The following is a 14,957-nucleotide window of genomic DNA, read 5'->3' as shown; positions in this document are numbered from 1 at the left end:
GATGTCTACCAAGCTCTCAGTAGAGATGACTGTTAATCCTGCCCCCATTGCCTCCTTATTGTAACACAAGTCCCTTTGGTACTGCCTCTTTTAAGACTTATCTCTGTGCTACCATCCCATTTGCGTTCAGTGCTTCTTAAACAGCAAAACCAGCTTGATTTTTCACTGAATTTCCCGCCGTGAAAGGCTGCACGCTGGCTTCTAGAAACACTGTAGCTCTGTCACAGCGAAGTGGAGACGCTGCCCTAGAGAGCAGGGCTGTTGGACCAGAAGCTATAACAAACCCAGTCTTTGCTGTAATAAGCTACTAACTCATGTGCACAGGAATATAATGCAAATAGAATCAAACTCACTTTCTGAACAGAGTTTATTTACACAGAGAGTATCAACTATTAGGGTTCCCAGCTTGATTTCCTTCTCTTGCTGAGTCTTTATTCAAACTACAGGATGAAACAAGTAAACCTTGAGCTTGCGCCCCTGTCATGGCAACTCATGGTTAGTAATCAACCTTCAGACCTCCCAGGACATCTTCCATTCCTGTGCTCCAGGATGGCGACAAGCTGGCTGGTGCGTGGGCAGCTCAGGCCAAGCCCCGTCCCTGTGCAGGCACGGGGCCCCCCTCAGGGCAGAGGGGGGGATGCCTAGACAGGGGTGCCCTTGGGGGTCTGGGGGGCCGCCGCCTGCTGCATGTCCTGCCGGTAGCCCTTCAGAAGCTGGTTGATCAATGTCTTCTCAGTGTCGGGGCGCGGGCGGATGAGCGGTGGGAAAGGGTTGCCCTTGAGCTCGATGACCGCCATCTTTGCGCGATCAAGGCCATCCCGGTTGGGGATCTGCAGCAGGCGGGTGTAGCTGCCGGGGTGGGGCTGGAACCGGGGTGCCAGCACCTTGAACAGCTTGTGGATGAGGTCCTTCTCCTGTGGGGCGGCACGCTCAGCTCCAGCACCGCGGCTGGGGGGGGGGGGGGGGGGGGGACGACGGAGGGACACAAGGAGGGATTTGGGGCGGGGGGGAGTGCTGTACTTACCGTCAGCCAGAAATTCGCCATGCGCATGGCGCGCTCGTTGGTGTCCCCCAGCTTGGCGTACTCGATGAGCTGCGGGGAGGAAGGAGGCTGAGCCGTTAGGGTCCCTCGGCCGCCCGCCGCTTCCCCCGGCCCCGGCCCCGGCCCCGGCCCGGTGAGGCCCGGCCGCTCACCCGTTCGGCGTAGCCCCTCATCTCATCGGCCCGCGCCCAGGGCGCCTCGATGCGCTCATGCCGCACCAGCGCCGTCACGAGGTTGCGCAGCAGGTCGAGGCGCGAGCGCGGGCCCAGCCCAAACCGCCGGTGCACTCGCCCGTGCGAGATAGCGGCCGCCACCGACAGCCGCATCCCGCCGCCTCAGCCGCCGCCGGGCACCGCGGGAGGCACGTCCCGGCAGCCCCCGCGCCCTGCGCCGCGCAGCACGCCGGGAGTTGTAGTTCGCCCCTACCCGCGGGCACGACCGGCTGCTGCTGCTGCTGCATAGAGCAGCAGTGTCAGAGGGCCGCCGCCGAGCTCGGCGGGAAGCGGAGCCCGGAGCCGCGTACCGAGAGGTCTGAACGGGGCAGGGAAGCCCGGGGCCGGCCCGGGAGCGGGCCCCCGGCCTCCCGGGTTGAGGTGTTCGACGCACCTCGGTGGCGTCACAGCGCGCAGGCGCAAGGGAGCGGCGGGGCGCCTCGAGGGGCATCCTGGGCGAGGGCGAGCCGCGGGGCATGCCGGGAGCTGTAGTTCCGTGCCCCGGCTGGGCCGGCCGCCATCTGCCGCGGCTGTGCGGCCCCGTCCCGCCGCGGCCAGGCCGGCGGTGTAACAGCCCCGCTGCTTGTCTCTGCGGCATCGGGGCGCCCCCGGGACGAGGCCCTGGCGGCGGGCGGGCAGGGCGGGCTCTGAGGTGAGGGAGGAGAGCAGCCGGCCTCCCTGCTGCCCCTCACGGCGGCTGTGGCGGGGTGGGGGACAGCGCCGGGACGGGATGCTCCTGGGGGCAGCGGGGAGGGGCTCCGCCAGGCGCGAAGGGCCAGAGCCTTTGTCTTCTCCCCCGTTTTCCCTCTGTACCGGTAGCGGGATGCCAGAGGAGTCTTGGACCCTCAGTGTCGCATCCCCAGGCTGTGCAGAAGCTGCGTACGCCGGCACCGTGGGGTAAGGCTGCTGGATCCAGCCTCACGTAGCCCTCACCGGGCGCAGGAGCCGCCATCCTAATAGTGGAGGTGGGTGCGGGCCTTGTTTCCACACGGACAGAAACCCGCCGTATTCTGCAAGAGCTTGTGCCCCCGTGGTGCTCCTGGCAGCGTGTATAGTGGAGCTCCAAGAAAAATGCTAAAAGGCAGGGTAAGGAGGTTTCCTGCTACTTGTTTCTTCCAGCCAACGTTTCTGTATTTCAGAGAAGGAATGTGTAACAAAAGGAGCTACCAACAGTGTAAGAAAAAATATCTTTGTTATTATGAATACATCATAAAATCCCCATCATTTTACACAGTTTTTAGTATTTCATATATAAATAAAGTGAACAGCATAGTTATTGGAATGTGTAATAGGAACAAACATACGGATTTTAATGTGAAATTAACATATTCTGGGACACCCCCAACCCCCATGCCCCATCTTTTTTTGCTTCTCTGGGGCTTAGCGTATTAACTCTGAAATACTTCCAGGAAAAAGGTTACTCAAGCTGTGACGCCAACAATAACTCCAGGCATTATCTTAAATTCCATTTACAATCAATTTTCCTCTCCTTTTTTTAGCGTGACTATATAAAAATTCTTCTCTGTCAGTGTTCCAGCTTTGCAAGAAAGACTAATCCTGTATGTACTTGGCACGGTGTGGAAAGAAAACCTTTTCCAATTACCAATTTCCATTAACAATCAGCATTTTCCCATCACTGCACACTCTTGCAAATGTTTCCATTAAATATATTTCTAATATTAATAAAATAACAAACTCTTTATTATCCTTCTGCTTATAACTTGATGTCTTAACATCAAAATTATATTTCTTTCTAATAAAATTATACATAGTATTTATATGAAACAAAGTTGTCATGTGCATGAGCCTAGTAATGAAACTAAGCATAAGTGTAGATGTTTCTACATTATTATTTTTGATTCTTGGGGGAGTTATTTTTGGAGCCACAGAGAAATAATTTACAAGGTAATGACTTCCCTGCCTACTCGGTAATGAAGCTTAAGATTCGAAATGATTCCTCTGCTCTAGCTTTATAAAACTTTGGGTATACTGGAAAAAAAGGTCACTTTTCTATCTGAATGTCTTTATGTGTTTATCCAGAAATCTGAATGAAATGTTTCTGATACAATGTGTTATGAAAGCTATCATACAAATAATCAGAAATAAAATGAGAAAGGTCTATGCAAAGATCTTAGCCAGGCGCAGACAGAAGGCTGTGCTCAGAGGGGCTCTCCCTGGTGGAGGAATTCCTGTGTCATGTCTGGTGGACTTATCTTTACCATAGTGTCCCCTCCTTGCTGCTGGGACTTAGCCAACAGCTTTAGGGCAGGGAGCCTGGAAAAAGGAGGGTGAAGCACAAGGACAAACCCACTTTCCTTTTCTGTTTTTTTATGGAGTAAGCACGTCTGTTGGAAACCCAGCTCTAGGCTGTGAAAACCAGTGACGCAGACTCCAGAAAGGGAAGTTACTGAGGTTTCCATTCAGAAGGGCATTTAAACATGTGCCATATTTTATGTTCATGAGACTGTAGGACAGCTTTCTATACTTACAGTGAACCATGTATTTTACCTACTTTTCTGGTCCAGTCTCAGAATTTCCCTTCCCTGGATACTTATGCACAGCAGGGTGATTGTCACCTACCCCTGAATTTGATGGTCAAACTGTAGGAACTTCTCATTTGGTTATTTGTCTGTATTTGGAAAAGCAGAGCTTAGAACTAAAGTAAGTGCCTGTTTTAGAAGACATCTTCTTGTGGGTAGGGGGCAATAGAATTTAGTTGGTATGTAGGAAGTAACTCGTCTTAACTCATTATTCAGTATCTGATGGTCAAAAAACCTGCAGCTATTAATTCTATCGTGGGAATCAACCTGATCCAGCAGGTGATGGGGTGTGGTGGTAAATATATGCAAGAGTTATATAATTTGCAAGAGTTACAAATACAACATTTGGCATTTAACAAATTGCATATTCATGAACGAAGTTATACCTAGTTGCCTGCTTGAAATTAAGAAAATAAGACATAAGTGCCTCAGTTTGTGCTGTCTTAGAGGTTTCTTTCAGTCTGCTGCGTATAAGACCATACCTCTTTTGGCCACAAATTCCTTCCCCAAGTCTCACTGATTTCCTTATTACCTGGTTCACAAGACTACTTGGATCTGCAGCTGCTGCCAGAGCTCCTCCCTGAGGAGAAGCCCAAAGACCACAGGGTGAGAGCACTATCATTTTTTCTGAGCTACCCCAGTGACTTAGTCATTGCTTTGTAAATATTGATGCACATATAACGTGAAGAGGAGTACAGAACATTAACGTTCTTAAAGCTAATGCCCTTGCTTGTGGCATAGTGATAGCAAGGAGTTGGGAAACAATCACAGGAATGAATGCATCCTCTTAAGATAATATACAAACAATATGAAAGGTCTAGACAACCAGCTGTTTATACAATGTGACCTGTACTGGTGGTGTAGGGATTACACCAACTATCTTTTGGCCCAGAGAATATGGAAGGAAATCCAAACCTTTATGGGTTATCTGAAAAGGGCCTGCTTATATTTTTACCTGTATTTATTCTATTGGAATATGCAAACCCTGAAAGACATGGCAAAATAAGAAGTTTTTCTCTGCATTTGTAACATGGACATGACCCAGCACTAAACATACTGTAGAAGTAGCAGCTACACAGATATAAAATTAAAGTTTTGTGCTTAATATATTCCTTTATCTTCTAAGCATGGCAAAGTCCTCAGCAGCTGTGGTAATCCAAAAGAAATGGTAACATACATCATCCATGAGGTATGGTCTAACTTGTGCATCCAATTTTCCAGTGTAAAAAAAGGGCACTCCCTTTCATCATATAGGATCCCGTGTGCAGTACCTCACCTTAAGCCATCCTCATACCAGTTGAAATGTTTTGTCATGTGCACTTTTGCACCTACTCATACTCCTCATATACCCAGCCAAATACACTGCAACTCTGTGTTCCAGTTCTGTGACTGCCATTTAGGTTGCCCTCATGCAGCAGAGGAGCAAAACAGATGGAAGCTCTTTGCAAACATGAGGCCTCTCTCTGGTCTTGATTTCTCTTGGACTTCAGCATTTCACCAAGGAAGACATGCACCTACAAGAGATCAGAATCCGACTCTTTCTGCAAGGCTGGGATTGATTTTATGCTTGCCAATAAGCCTACTTGATTAATTTTTGCTTGGTTTTGCTGCTTTATATATCCCCTGTTCTCTTGCTCATCTTTGTGTAATGTATCCAGCGTGAATCTGTTGAGGAAGGGAACTGGCCTTCAAACTGGGCAGTGTGAGAATGGTAAGGGAAAAGTAGTGTTAGTTTAGGACAAACATCTTTTCGAACTCTCTTTGAATGATACTGTAGCAACACAAAGCCAAATAATTTCCAGATCAAGAAGCAGCACTCTTGTATCACAGCTTCACTGTATTTTTTTTTGCCTTTTCCTGCCATGATGTGGCATAATAGAAGAAGACATTTCACTTACAGCTGGCCTCTGCTGTGAAACAGGGATCCCCTTTTCACTCTCTCCTAAGCCTGGGGACAGTACCTGGAGACTTGAGTTCAGTGGTATAATATATTTACATGTATAAAGTAACTGTGGACCAAGGTTTTCATTAATGACATCATTCAGGGATGATGTTCAGCTACCCCTCTACCCCTGGCAAAATTCAGGTACTGGGTTATTTGGACATAGAAAGCAAGGCAGGCAGATGAAACACTGTGGTCTGTGCCATTAGCCAGAGCATGCCTTAATCATATTATATACTAAGGTTTTCTTGATAGTCTAGGTACAACACACAGTGCAGGCTTGACGGTATGCAGTTACTGCAAGGAGGCCACCATGAACCAGGAAAGCTACAGTACAGGCAGCATGGTTGGGGAAAAGCAGAGAGAAAACTGGGAAATATATATATATATTTTACATTGTCAGTGCATTTTTATATTGAAGAACTCTAAAGGGGCTCTATTTTTCAGTAGGCATAGCTAAGGACGGGCTGCCTTCTGTATCCTGGAGTCTCTGGGTGCTGCCCGTGGTTTGTAGTCTTCTCCAGATCCAAAATCTACTGTGTCATGATAGTTTGTAAATTCCTGAGGTAATGGAAACTCCTCTGTTGATGAATGAGTCCTGTGTCCAAACACTCTCTCTTGCAGCTCAGCAATGTCGTTTCTGATGTCTGCCATCATCAGCAATAGGAAATCAAATGAACCTGGTGGGCCCTGCAGTCACAAGGCATGGTCATTAATAATAATCCACTTCGCTCTTACAGTTTTCAAACAGGTTGATATAATTACTTTTGCAGGGGTAACTCGGTAAAGTACTGCTTCATATCAATTGCCAAAAGTTTAATGGTCTCTTTTTGAATCAACTTGCTCAGGAAACAATTTTCAAAAGAAGCCAAATGTTTTTGCAGATAGAGCTTACATTTACAAGATGCTCAGCCCTTTTGTTGCTTAACAATTCCTTTGCTATATCTGCCTCCTAAGAACATCTTGACATCTCATAGGAATAGAGGAGATAAAGCTTGGTTCCCTGTGTTCCTTCTTATTAAACTGATAGAAATTAGATTCTTGGAATGACTAATCAATCAATAATAATTATTTATTTAAGAAATTTTCTCAAGAATGCTGGTATTTGGAAGGTATCTTTTCAAGATGGTAACCTCGCTGCTGTCCGTCACTTACTAAATATATTGGTAATTACAAGGCAGAGAGTATCCATCTGGTTTTATCTGATTTTAGAAAATTATAATTTCTTTTTAGCTGACATCACACAGTGAAGTACACTGTTTAATACTGAGGACACTCCACTGGACACACTCTTAAAAATCCATTTCACCAATGAGAAAACACCATAAGAAGCAAATTCTTAAACAATTTCACCTGAAAACAGATTGTAAATACTAATCCTTCTGCTGATGACTTGCTCAAAGCCTATAGCTTCCCAAATCCCAGAGACAAGGGGCAGGATTTTAAAAGGTTCCAGGGATCAAAATCCCATTAGTAGCAGCAGCTGAACTGTACTAACTAGCATACTGCATGGGATCTCATGCTACTGCTTTCTGAGAATCTCCCACCGCTGTTGTAGGGCAGAGGTGCACTTACTGCCTTCAGTGTCACATCCAGCAAGGGAAGAGGCATGTAGGCAAAAACACTTGGACAAAACCAGGTAATTACTTTCCTTCCAATAACATTTTCTGTGCATGTAAAGTATCTTTGACTGTGCTGTTGACACAGGAGAGGGGTTTTTTTCCGTTTGGTTGACCTGTTGTTAGTCAACATTACTCTGTTACGGAAATTCCTCCTGTGAGCAATACTTACAGGTATCCCCTTTGGTCCTGGTGCTCCTCGCTCCCCCTGTAATCAATACCAGCTCAGTTAGTTCGCTGTGACTAAAGGAAATGAAAAAAATCACGGTTTGCCTCTGCAGACTCCCTTACTTATTGTCCCCAGATCAAGAATAATCAGCTTACACTTGCTCAGAAAAGAAGAGAAAGTGAAGGAGGAACACAAACCAACTGCCACTGATTCTAGTGGGAGCAGAGTTGGGCATTTCTGATATTTCTCCTACACAGTAACAAGCAAACCAGTTAACAGGAGAAATTCACAAAAGAGCAGTCTAATGAAATGGGCTAAAGCAACAACGTTTCATCATGGAAAAGCCAAAGAGCTGCAGAGAAAGGAAAGAAGGCTGCTTGACAGATAGCCTGACAGGGCAATTTGCAAGACTTAAGGAATGGCAAGTACAAAATAACAGAAGGAAGTCATGAAGGGATGGGACAACACGACATTCTCAGCTTAGAAAAGGAAATGAGATGGTATAAGGGTGTGACTACAAGTGTGTAGAGGGTCTCTCTAGCAAGCCTGCACTTCACATGTGCATGTGCCCATGTTATGGAAAACAGTACCTCTCCTCACCTTGCTACCATCTCTCCCTGGGGCTCCTGGTGGGCCCTGCAAGAGAAAAGAAAGTGTTCACAAGGATTTGAGAAGTTGTGGAGCTAAGGCTAATTGTGCAATGCATGATGGGAGTTGAGAATACTGACCACGGGGCCCCGTCTGCCCTGCTTAATATGTGATATGTCTGGAGATGGGCCCATCGGTCCCATTGATCCACGAGGGCCTGGCTGTCCAGGAGGTCCAGGTGACCCAGGAACTCCTTGACTCCCTTTTGGTCCTGGAGCCCCTGCAATTGACAGCAAAGGTTACCTGCCAGGGAAAGCCTTCAGGACACTTCATCAGTGCAAGCAGTGGGGACTGACCATTTTTTGAATCACCCAACAGACTGGTTGCCTTAACACATCCAAATCCACAACAACACAACCAACACAGCAGTCATCTGAGACAACATTACTTCTTGTCACAGTAGCTACAAGAGATGTTCACAAAACAATTAAACCCTGTGTATACAAAGAAGCCAAGACTGCCACTGCCAGGTGGTTAGGGACACAGACTGGGAATGATAAGAAAAGCAGAAACGCCTCATTTTCACGCAAAGAAGAAAAGAACAAGTCACATTTGAGGAACATCCCATAAAAAGAAAGCCTCAGAAAACTCATGGGAATGTTGGGTCAAAGGCATCTACATGACTGGCACAGAAGCAAGCACTTTTCAGTGGTGGGTTGCACCTCTCTTTTGCCCAATACAGTAGCCAACGTGTTAGGGGCAAAAAAGGCTCTGTTCTTCCATTTTGCTTTATATCCTTTTCGGCTTCTGCTGGTTCAGCAGAGAATGTTAGTTTTTAGGAAGCACACAGGCAACAAAGCATATGTTTAGCTCAAGAGAAACACTATGAAAAGCAAAACAGAAAATCAGGCACCTGAAACAAAATTTGCATAAAATAAAGACTGTTAAAGTGTCACTAGCTGAATTGCTTTATAATTAGAGGGGAAAGCACTTTTCTTCACACTGAGGGCATGTGAAAGACATAGAAAATGAAAGGCAGAGAGTAAAAAAGTTCAGCAGGACAGAATATGTACAGTTAGGGTTTTCAAAAGAAGTGAAATCAAGTTCAGTGACGAACCTCTCGGACTCCTCCTGAAGACCCAGCCGCACAGGGCAGAGGAGGAGGCGAGCAGGGATGGTTTTCAAGCAGAACAGATAATTCTACAGTACCTTGGACAGCTCAGTGATGGGGAAACCAGATGGAAGACCTTCAGAGTCAGGCCTACGTTAGAGAGATTGCAAGGCGACACACAGTACAGTTCAGAGTTTGACACAGAGTCTCTAACCATATTGTCCTTGCACTTATGATATACTGAAGATTGAAGATACTCATCCTCCAAGAAAATGAGATAAAAACTCAAAAATCAAAGCAAGACTGCAAAAGTGAGGATAAATTGGGGGTGGGGGGGCAGTTCAGTAGGGAGTAAATCAAACCTCCTAAGGAATATCTGCCAGTCCTCTGTAAGAATATTCCTGAAACCCACCACAATGCCAGAACTCCTTGGATCTATTGCTAACCCAAAATTAGATATGCATTCAACAGAGTTTGCAAAATTTTTAGCATCACTGACTACTGGTTGCAAGGTGTTTGGCTTAAGTTAGAGCTTTAGGAACTCTCTGTTTTTCTCATTATTTCAAGCTATACCTTAGCAAAGAAGGTGTGAGTGGAGTTTTACTTTTCAGATTCCTTTGAATCTGGAACGCAACATAAAACCAACAAATGAATCCTTGCAAAACCAGACAAGGAAAAATAAAACAGCTGGCACAAACCCTCGCAAACTAAAAGCACGTTTTCTGCTCTACTAATGACAGTGAGCTAAAGCAATAGGTATTCCTGAAATTAAATGGAGAGTGTTTTAAGACAGAGTTAAAATACAGGAAATGACAACTGAAGCAGGTGAGATATCCCAGGGAGGGGGAGAAATTCAACACAAAAAGGACAAACACACCTTGCACACCAAGAAACACATGGAGACTAAGACACAATGGATGATGTTAGACAGTTGGCAGAAGCTGACCATAATGACCAGAAAGTTTTTTCTTTTTAAAATTAGCACAAATGCAAATATAATAATAACAATCAAAATATGAAACACATGAAATCCTATCACACTGAAAGATTGAAGCTTATTATTTTTATTCATAGCACTATTGCACTTTCACATCCCTCTGGTCTGTATCTTACCTGGAGGGCCTTGTTGGCCAGGCTGGCCTGGGGGGCCAGGGATATATGCATTAGATGCAAGCACTTTTTCACCAGTGATTTGCTTGCTAAGATCAGCAGCATTATTTGGTAGCAAAGCAACCTGCCAAAACCAAAAATCACTGTAAGCCCTTCATCTTTCAGCTGGGTAAATGACATTGTTGTTTAAGCTTTCATGTGGACAAACAGCATATTTGAAAACTTCAGGAAAATATAAAATGTTTAATTATATCCTTCACTGAAATCATCAGAAGAAAATGTTACTGTGTGAGGCTGTTCACTTTTCAAGTCACTGTGGAAATACTGCAAGTCAATCCAAATTGAAGGTGGGAGAAATTCAGGAGAGATACAGCAACAAGTTGTCAAAAACCTAAGTCTCATAACTGCTTGGATCTTCTCAGGAAACCTCTTTTTCCTTATCTGAAGTTTTTGCTATTCATTTACTGCCCTTTCTCAGGGCAACATTTGCTTAGATATTTAAGTTCTCAATTGCTGCACAAGCCACTAACTTTTCATGGGTTCCAATGACAGCCCCAAATCCTTTGTGGATCCGGCCCTGTAACCATACTATTTAGCTTGACAGATGTCTGGATCTGCTCTGCATAGAGACGCAAAGCTAAAAGAAGTGAGGATGTAAGGAGAATTGCACACTATAGTTTAAAATGTCATTATCCATTACATCGGATGTTTAATTATCCATGAAACATTAATCTGCCCAGATTGAATATATTTAATAATTAAACAATAGAAATATTCTGCAAATGTTTAGTCTCTCTGGAGGCAGCTGAAGGGAGATGGCAAGCCAGGAGGCTGGTGTGAAGTGAGGAAAGAAGTTTATTAGTGGTGAGTGGCTGCGTGTAGTGTTTGGAATTTTGCTCTGCCAAACGGAACTGAAGAGCTATTTCAGCAATACCAGGGCAGGTCTATGCCCGGGTCACCTTTGTTGCTCCCTGAATGAATTTGGCTCACTGGATAATTTGATGCTTGATTCTGCAACATTTGCATGGGAGAGCTGTATTAAATAAATGATGTTTAATAAATTATTAATAATTAATAATTTACTAAATTATTAAATGATTAAATAAATAAATACATGATGACTCCTGCTATCTGACAATGCTTTTAATCAGCTATTTGGAATTCCCTGCACTGTACTGTTCTCAACACTCCTACTTGTTTCAGTAATTATTTGACATACACCCTCCTGCCCTTAGTGCAAACCTAATGTTTGTAACGCACAGGAAAAAAAATAATGCTATGCACTTGCAGTACATACTATAACTGGGCAAATTTCTTTTGGCAAACAAGTTATTACTTAAGGAATGCACTTTAAGGGCGGCCAGCGGTGCTTGCAGTTTGGGGCTGGATGCACAGAAGAGTTCTGAAGGAAGCAAAAGGGAGAAAGAAAAGTCAGAAATGCTGAGACAGTTCCTGGTGGCATTTCTGAAACACCAGTTTGATTTTTCAGACTGGAATTCAAAATGCGATGACAGGAATACAAGGATTTATCAGCCATTTGTGACTCAGGTTTTGGAAAGCATTGCTGTTCCAAAGACAAGATGACTGCACTAAAGGCAAATTAAGTGATGTGATGTAAGTCTTACAAGAATTTGGTAGATTTACTCCACCCCCACAGAAATCAGTGACTGGATGAGGTCAGCACTTCACAGAAACCACACAGGGTGTTTCTTATGTGCTTACTCCTATTGAATCTGCTCACATAGAAGATGGGGATCCAGCACACCTACTGCTGTGGGGTGGGCTGTCATCTTTGGTTTTCCAAAGAAAAACATCTGCTTTATTTACCAATGACACTGCAGCTTTCTCAGCCAACATCCCAGCCATTGCAGCACAGACCAAAGCGTGGGACTGCTGAAGATAAAGGGCTACTCCATGGGTCACAGCACCTTACACCTAGGGCTGAAGAGGAAAATTCAGTAGGTGAGGGCTCTCACAGCCACATTGGCCAGGGTCCAGCACTGGGAGGTCCACTGGCCAGCTCCGGTCAGCACACTGCAAAATTTTGTTTCCTGGAGGTACATCCACCCTGTCTAGAGCAGGGTCCTGGCTGGATATGAACGGAAGGTTGCAAAAATTCCACTACATGACACAAATCAACCAAGGGCTCTGCAGTGCCAACGCTGCCATGCTAAAACCGAGACATGGAGTTAAATCCTGTGACTACCTGAGAGCATTATATTTTTCGGGCAGTTTTTGTGAGAATATTTTCAGTGTCATCAGTGAGTGTTTCTCCTTAGGGTTGGTGACAGTTGAGTGACAGATTAATTGATGTCCTCTTTAGAGCTTGTACTTAAATTTCTGACCAGATCCTATTTTGGGGCTCTATTGCTATCCCAGCTGATAAATAGAGGTCACTTAGTATGTAGTCCCCGCCATGAATACTCTTCAGGTTATATTGCAAATGGCCAGGCTGGAGTTAAAAGGTGCATTTAGTGGTGAAGACTCATCTTGAAGAAGATTTGGCAGTGTATTCTTTTCTGTTGCTTAAATACTGACTTGTTCCTGCCAGCAAGGCTGTTGTAACAACTTAGTAAGTTAAAAAATAAATTACATAGCTGCTGTGAAAGCATCTTCACATGCTTCCCCACTGAGTCAGCTGGGCTTGAGGCAGACACTAGGAGTGCCAAATACCCGGGCTCTGGTCTAGCTCACTGCTCTTTGATATCTTCTGGCAAGAAAATGGTTGTTACATACACTGGGGCCAAACCATGTGTTTTTGATGTTGAGTCACATCCTCTTAGGGACTGGCTATACTCGCTGGCCCAATTTCTGTTTCACCTTTTAAATGAACCAGGATCCTAGTCGAGGGTGACCTTGGCTTTCTCCATCCACAGCTCCAAATCTTAATGGCCCTTGCAAAATAATTTTTTTTCCATGTGCATGCAAATACTAGCGAGGGTAAATTTTAAAGAAAGACAGTACTAGAAACAAGACTCCCATATGCTGTGTTGCATGCTGCATCTGGAGTTTTGGGTAGTTTCTAGGAGATCTGTGGTTTAGATGACTGACAGTGCTTGACAGGAGTGATGTGGAACATGGCTTTCTAATTAAGATGTTTAAACACATCTGTGCAATAGGATCCAGCTTACTTGTTTTTTTTAAATTGTTGGCTGTGTGTCAGCATGTCAGATATCTTTCCCCCAGTTTTTCAGCTTTCCACTCTTCTTCCTTCCAGCAAAGTCTGAGATCAGCCTAGGACTCCCCACAGGCCCCTAGTATATTGGGACAGTGCATCCCACTGGACGACCATGCAAGGTGACTTTCTGTTCCTGATACTGGAACTACTCTGTCCTGGATCTGGAATGGATGTTGCAAACCTCCAAAAAGGTACCAGAGGTAGCAGGACATGAGTTCACCCCTGTTCTTTCCTGAGGAGACACAAAACCACACCTCCCACTTTCAGAAGCATACCCCAATTCCCAGTTGTAGCGTTTGCTGGATTGGATCCTTCACAGGCTCTTCTGCTAAACATAATTTTGCATGAACTTCATAAAATCTGAAAGCCTTAACCACAAGACTGAAGACTCATTCCCATAAACTGTCTCTCTGGCAGACAGAAATGAATTTTTCTGTGCAAAACAGAACAGCTTCAACCACAGATATTGAGCGATGTCCTCCCCAGAAGAACTTGGCCATGGGGAGTGGCTGGTGAAACATGGGGGTTCATGTCTCCCTAGGCAGAGAAGGAGCACGAGGCCAGATCTTCTCTCAGCATGGGCAAAAGCTCTCCTGTCTGTGGGGTAAAAAATGCTGAGGGTATCAGGGGGCATCTATTCCAGCTCTGTCTGTGTGATGCACAACCCAGTGGGCTCCCCCTGAGGATGCCAAATAGATCAAGTCCCACTAGGAAGATACTTGGGGAAAATTTAGGCTATGGACCATGACAGGACTTAGCTATGAGGCAAGAGTGAGCTGCCTAGTTTGGCCACAGCTACTGTACAACTGCCCACAGTGACAGTTATGAATTGGTCTTATTTTTCCAGGAGTGAGTTTTGAACACAGGCACCTAACAGTGGAAGTTACACATAGATAACTTCCTGTTAATTCAGACCATTGGTTTCCATCATTTCGTGCAGCAAACGACTTGGCCAACTGTGTGACTCCAGATCCCTCCCTGGAGGTCAGTGTGAGCCTGCTCAGCATCACGGAGTGCGGCTGGACAATCAGCCACCCAAAAGCACAGATCCTTTTTTAACCTGCCTACTACCATGTGTTTGAAAAACAGAATTTCCATCACACATTAAATTCTGTTACTTCCACATTTGTCTTCATGCTGATTCAGAAGGAAAACATGACATTTGAGATTTTTGAGATAAAGAGATAACTGAGATAACCTCAGTGTTTTTCATTTTAGTGAAGCAGATTTCTTTCTTCCTAATGTAAATTACATTGAATGTATAACTTTAAATGCAGCAAGTGAATACACCAAACTGTGTTTTGCCACAATGAAATTAAACGAGCACCCTGGGTGAAATAATTGCAGCCTGTCAACATGAATTGTTGAGAATATTCCTGCAGAACATTTCAGTTTGAAAGAACATGAATGTTCGAAGGAGGTGTCACCAGAAAGGGCGTTACACCT

At 45.0% G+C, this 14,957-nt stretch overlaps 2 protein-coding genes and 1 long non-coding RNA gene across 4 annotated transcripts in view; 1 reads left to right on the top strand and 2 right to left on the bottom strand.

Moving 5' to 3' along the window:
• Positions 1-349: 349 nt before the first annotated feature.
• Positions 350-1,418, bottom strand: MRPL17 (mitochondrial ribosomal protein L17). Its single transcript, XM_030005558.1, has 3 exons — positions 1,195-1,418; positions 1,025-1,093; positions 350-914 (listed from the first exon to the last, which is right to left on the bottom strand). Exons 1-3 carry the CDS (start codon positions 1,366-1,368, stop codon positions 642-644), a joined length of 516 nt encoding a protein of 171 aa, XP_029861418.1. The 5' UTR covers positions 1,369-1,418; the 3' UTR covers positions 350-641.
• Positions 1,419-1,772: 354 nt separating this feature from the next.
• On the top strand, positions 1,773-2,483 carry LOC115337332. The gene is made up of 2 exons (XR_003922091.1): positions 1,773-1,906; positions 2,074-2,483. It is a non-coding gene; the product is annotated as an uncharacterized LOC115337332 (long non-coding RNA).
• CCBE1 (collagen and calcium binding EGF domains 1) overlaps positions 2,430-14,957 on the bottom strand; it is a 100,906-nt gene continuing 88,378 nt past the window's right edge. Inside the window, exons 7-11 of one of the 2 annotated variants that reach the window (XM_030005554.1) lie at positions 10,337-10,457; positions 8,253-8,392; positions 8,125-8,160; positions 7,528-7,563; positions 2,430-6,426 (exon numbers count right to left, since the gene is read on the bottom strand). In XM_030005554.1, coding sequence (XP_029861414.1) covers positions 6,193-6,426; positions 7,528-7,563; positions 8,125-8,160; positions 8,253-8,392; positions 10,337-10,457 — 567 coding nt within the window. In that variant the 3' untranslated portion in view covers positions 2,430-6,192. Of the gene's footprint in view, positions 6,427-7,527; positions 7,564-8,114; positions 8,161-8,252; positions 8,393-10,336; positions 10,458-14,957 lie in introns of both variants that reach the window. The other variant, XM_030005555.2, reaches the window with a different exon arrangement.

Source organism: Aquila chrysaetos, chromosome Z (assembly GCF_900496995.4).
Source record: "Aquila chrysaetos chrysaetos chromosome Z, bAquChr1.4, whole genome shotgun sequence".
Lineage (NCBI taxonomy): Eukaryota > Metazoa > Chordata > Aves > Accipitriformes > Accipitridae > Aquila > Aquila chrysaetos.
The sequence above is the reverse complement of the archived record's forward strand: the minus strand, read 5'-3'. Positions and strand labels throughout refer to the sequence as shown.

Excerpts from the sequence above, each read along its gene's own strand:
- MRPL17 (XM_030005558.1), bottom strand. The coding sequence starts at position 1,368 with ATGCGGCTGTCGGTGGCGGCCGCTATCTCGCACGGGCGAGTGCACCGG. Across the intron at positions 1,094-1,194 it reads TGAGGGGCTACGCCGAACGG|CTCATCGAGTACGCCAAGCT; the intron begins GTGAGCGGCCGG and ends TCCTCCCCGCAG. Across the intron at positions 915-1,024 it reads TGGCGAATTTCTGGCTGACG|GAGAAGGACCTCATCCACAA; the intron begins GTAAGTACAGCA and ends GCCGCCCCACAG.